The 4,376-nt window shown below is 46.0% G+C and overlaps 1 protein-coding gene across 1 annotated transcript in view; it reads left to right on the top strand.

The window, feature by feature from the left end:
- Positions 1 to 206: 206 nt before the first annotated feature.
- PRIMA1 (proline rich membrane anchor 1) overlaps positions 207 to 4,376 on the top strand; it is a gene marked incomplete at its 5' end in the record, with an annotated part of 47,280 nt that continues 43,110 nt past the window's right edge. Inside the window, one exon of the mRNA XM_009332369.1 lies at positions 207 to 360. Within this exon, the coding sequence (XP_009330644.1) occupies positions 207 to 360 (154 nt within the window). The remainder of the gene's footprint in view (positions 361 to 4,376) is intronic.

Genomic DNA, 4,376 nt, shown 5'->3' with positions numbered 1-4,376 from the left:
TGTTAAATAAACAAATAAAAAATAAAAAATAAAAAATGGGGACCATATAGGGAAGAGACCTCCTTGTGATTGCCTTTAGTCAGGAACATGAGCTCAGTTCTTACTACAGGCCTGAGGTGCCGCTCGGGTACTCAAGTCCAAGAAACACATGCATGGAAAATCAGTTTTCACTGTTTCTGCTGCTCATGCAATGACTTGTTTCTTCACAGATCACTCAGGGTGAACCCCAGAAGTCATGCTCCAAGCCTGTAGCAGAGAAAGTCACAGAGAGCTGCCAGCAAATTTGCCAGTGCAGGCCACCTCCACCATTACCACCACCTCCTCCACCGCCACCACCCCCGAGGTTGCTAGTGGTGCCGAGTAAGTAGCCGCTGGTACGGTTGTGGTGCACTGAGGGAGGGCGAAGTGACGGGGACGCCTGGTTAGATGGAAGGAGAAAGGATGTGAGAGAGGGCACAGCTAGCTCATTTGTCATTTTCCACTTAGCAAATGGAGGAAAAAATGTTCTTAGTAGAGATGGAGATCTGTTTTCTGATCAGTGAATAATGCTTGGCTTTTGGAGGAAAGCCAGAGAAATTCCCTCCTTTCATTGTATTATATGTGATTCCCTAGCTTTAAATGGTTCGCTAATGCCTTAGCCCTGGAAAATGCTTTCCTACAGAGACATAGCGCAGCACATCCCCTTGAGTTACATGACCTCCTGTTTCACCAGGTGTGCAGCTTGGAGGTCTGGGTGCTCCGAGGCAAATTAATTTATAAGCAGGCAAAAATTCAAACACTCTACCTAGACCATCCTGCAGGTTTGGCTGTCTTCAAGACGCTGGAGCTCTACTGGTTCACCATAGCAGTGAGTCAGGCTCGCTGGTTTTAAAATGCTTACAACTGTAACAAAAGTCAGGGGCATGTTAGGAGTCAAAGGCAAGTGAGCAGTTTTCCCACTAATGCACATACAGGCTAAGACTCATCTATTTCTCTTCATACAAATCAGTGCTCCCAAGCCTTATCGAGCCCATCCAAGCTCCTCCTAATTTCCAGCCCTGCATCCCCATGTCCGCCACACCTTGTGCCTGCAGTTCCTGCTGGCTATCTCTGCCAGCTTCCTTCCACATCAGTATTCCTGTGATCCCTGACACATAGATCCTTTCTGGAGAGCGATAGCTGTGCTGGTGGTCCCCAGAGAGGCAGTCCCTCCGCAGTGGGATGGAGCTCGCCGGTGCTACCTGCGCTGGCTGGGTGCAGGGACATGGGCTGGACCCATGTCCATTTTAGGTCCCAGGTGTTTGGTATTCCAGCAAATCTCCTTAACGCTTCTATATTTTTGCAAATTTATCTCTCCCTAAAAGGCTGCCTATTAATTCTTCACCCTGCTTAGATAAACTCCCCTGGGAACAATGTTGCAAAGTATATCTAGTATCCTTCTCAGTGCTTCCCCCAAGGGAAAAGAAATCATTAGGTAGCATCATTTGGCTGTTTGTCTTTATCAGCACCATCCCGAGATGTGCAGAAGACACAAAGAAGGCTTCTGCACAGCTTTTAGACAGGCAGAGGACAGGCGGTGTTTTCTCCTGTGTTTCCTGCCAGGAGCGTGCTTCGTATTTGTGCCACACTGCAGAAATTTAAGGCAAAGGCAGGAAAAAACCAACAGTGAAACACTTGGGAAAGGAAGTACAAAGACAGCTTGGAAAGCAGAGATGAAGGGTTTTTATAGCAGGAAAAATCTCTTTCAATGTTCAGGAAAATGTCACGGACAGTAATATTGAAAATTCCCTTGATCTTTGTCTCACAGTCAGAATAAAGTACTTTGCTGCTCTGTTTTCTTGTACCTGGGGTACCCCGTTGCCCTGAGGGAGCTGCTCTTACCCACACAAGACGTGGCAGAGCAGTGCCGGCACAGGGACCAGCCCTGCTGCTCAGCTGCGCCAGGGGGAGGGCACCGCTGCCAGGCTGCTTCCCCTCCCCGGGCTGCTGTCAGGCAGCTGGTCTGAGTATGTGGATTTCTCTCCTGTGAAGTGGGAAGGAAATCATATCAGAAAAAAAGAGGTCTGTCACACATGGCAAAAAGACGAAAGAGAAATCAAATGGGCCTGCGACTGGGATAGCCTGGTGCTTACTCAGGCTGGATTGCCAGGTGCTAACCCAGTTCTAAAAATGAACTATATAAATCCAGATGACTAATATTTAAATAAGTTATTTCATTTCAAATGCAATAAAAAAATAGATTACACATTCCTTTCACCAGCAAGCTTTAGATTAGCAATCAAGTGCCTCATCTTGAAAGATGCTTTCATTATTATCAGCTGTCTAGGCACTGTGATTTAGCCCACATGTACAGCAATCCCCATCCTTGTGAGAATGAGCAAGCCTCGTGGTTAAATATTGATGTTATAGATGCCGCTTTTAAACAGCATTCAGAGGAGAGGGCAGTAAAGGAACAAGACAAGCTATTATTAAGTGGTTGATGCTAGACTTGCACTTTGCACATTTTAAGTGATTAAAGTGAAGTACTGGAAAGATCTCCGCAAAAAAGCAGCAGCCCAGGATCTGCAAGTTTTTTACCTTTACAAGGTACAGCGTCTGTGCCATGAGGCACTTCATAAAGATGCTGCCATTGCTCTCAGAGCTTTGTGAGCCACAGAAGGCTGCAGCCTGCTAGGCGCTGTCCTTAAAAGCTCTTTTTGCATTCAAACTGAATGTTTTTGGAGGTTTAGATCATCTCTACATCCTTCTAAAACAGCTGCTCTCGTTTGGGCCTGATGATTAAAGCCAATAGATACAAAATTCCTGTCCATGCAGTTACTACAGACACTGGCAGCTCAGTTATCTGCTAAATGAAGCCATCTAGTGCTCTTTGACATGTCCTGTCTGGTCTCTAGCTGCTGCTGTGGAAAAGCAGGGGACCCTCTTTGTGTCCTCTCTATCAGTCCCACCTGAATGTTTTGCGAACCCTACGTGGATGTATGGGATGGCACTGGGTAACTGTTTGTGAGCAGCTGAATCACTCACTGAAAGGTTTTTACTGTGCTTGAGGACAACTGAGGACTTTGAGGAACAATTACAGTGTATTTAGTGTCTCTTTAGACATTTCAATACTGACAGGTTGATCCAGCAACAAATCTTTAGCTCTGCTTCCTGCAGATAGATTTATACAAATTTTGTTAAATGTTGTGAATTCCAGAATTCACGTATAATAACTGGTAAATGTTGCGTTTACTCTGAGGGACAATAAGCTAATTCCCTCCACAGAAAATGAGTAGAATCACACACAACTTAGCAGTCAGTCTAAATACATGAGCGGTGGTAGAAACACCAACTTTCCAGGCTTTAGGAGACACCTCAGTGTTATAGTCATGTATTTACAACAGGAATGTGTAGGGTGTCTTTCAATGCATCCTGACAAGGCATATCATTCATTCAACAATATGGATATGGGAAATTAAATTAGATCATGTGGCCCATATATTTCCAAATATGGACAACAAAATTACGGACTGGTGAATTTAGAGAATGCCTCTGCCACCAGAACTCCAGGCCCCAGGGAAGAAAACATAGACTGCTTTTGTTCTCCTTCAGCCATGACCCCAGGCCTCCTTTTCCCACGTTTTTAACTCCTTCACACAGACCGTTGGCATTTCTGATGTCCCTTCCAAACCCTGTTCTTGCCTTCACTGCATCCGCTCTGCGGCTGTCATGGGACATTCCCTCATGGCAGCGTACCCATGTGCCTCCTCCCTGCTAAGTGGAGGACTCCTGGCCTGCCCCAGTGAATCCGCCTGCTTTACAGTATCTAAATGAAGGCTAGGATCAGCCACGCTGGTCCCTGTGGATGCTGGTTCTCTCAATACTGCTAGTTCAGCCTTATCTCCTTCTGTAAAGTGGGATACATGGAACATTTCAGTTTTGAGTTTCCTGAGCTTCATTCCAGATGCAGGTTGTTGGCGTCCCACTGAGATATTGCTGTCTTGTTTGGTATAGATGAGTACCTTACTGAGGGTCTTCAAGGAGAGGGGCTCCAGCCCATGTTAGAAGTAACTAGGATGGTGGGGACTGTGTGACAAAGTGGTGGGGACTGTCAGGAGACATGATTGCTGAGCCAGTTGCGGTTCCTCCAGACGGTCTGGCGTATTGATGTTTCCGCAGTAACTCTCCTTATGCAAGCAGCAGCCTGCTCTTTAACCTGTGCCTAGAAAACTGCTCATTGACGAAGTGAAGGGAAAGCTCATGAGGCTCTGAGGAGCCTAAGGCCAACTAAGCTTAGATGCTGACAGCAAAGAAAGGAGGAACTTTCAATGAAATTGAGTGTGTTCCCTAGATGTGGCTGTAATGACCTGAAAGAGATAGAGGTGCTCAGAACCTGGCCTTTAATTAACTGTTTCTTC

The sequence above is a fragment of the Pygoscelis adeliae genome, unplaced genomic scaffold, assembly GCF_000699105.1.
Source record: "Pygoscelis adeliae isolate BGI_AS28 unplaced genomic scaffold, ASM69910v1 Scaffold429, whole genome shotgun sequence".
NCBI lineage: Eukaryota > Metazoa > Chordata > Aves > Sphenisciformes > Spheniscidae > Pygoscelis > Pygoscelis adeliae.
This window is presented reverse-complemented; position numbering and strand designations above follow the sequence as displayed.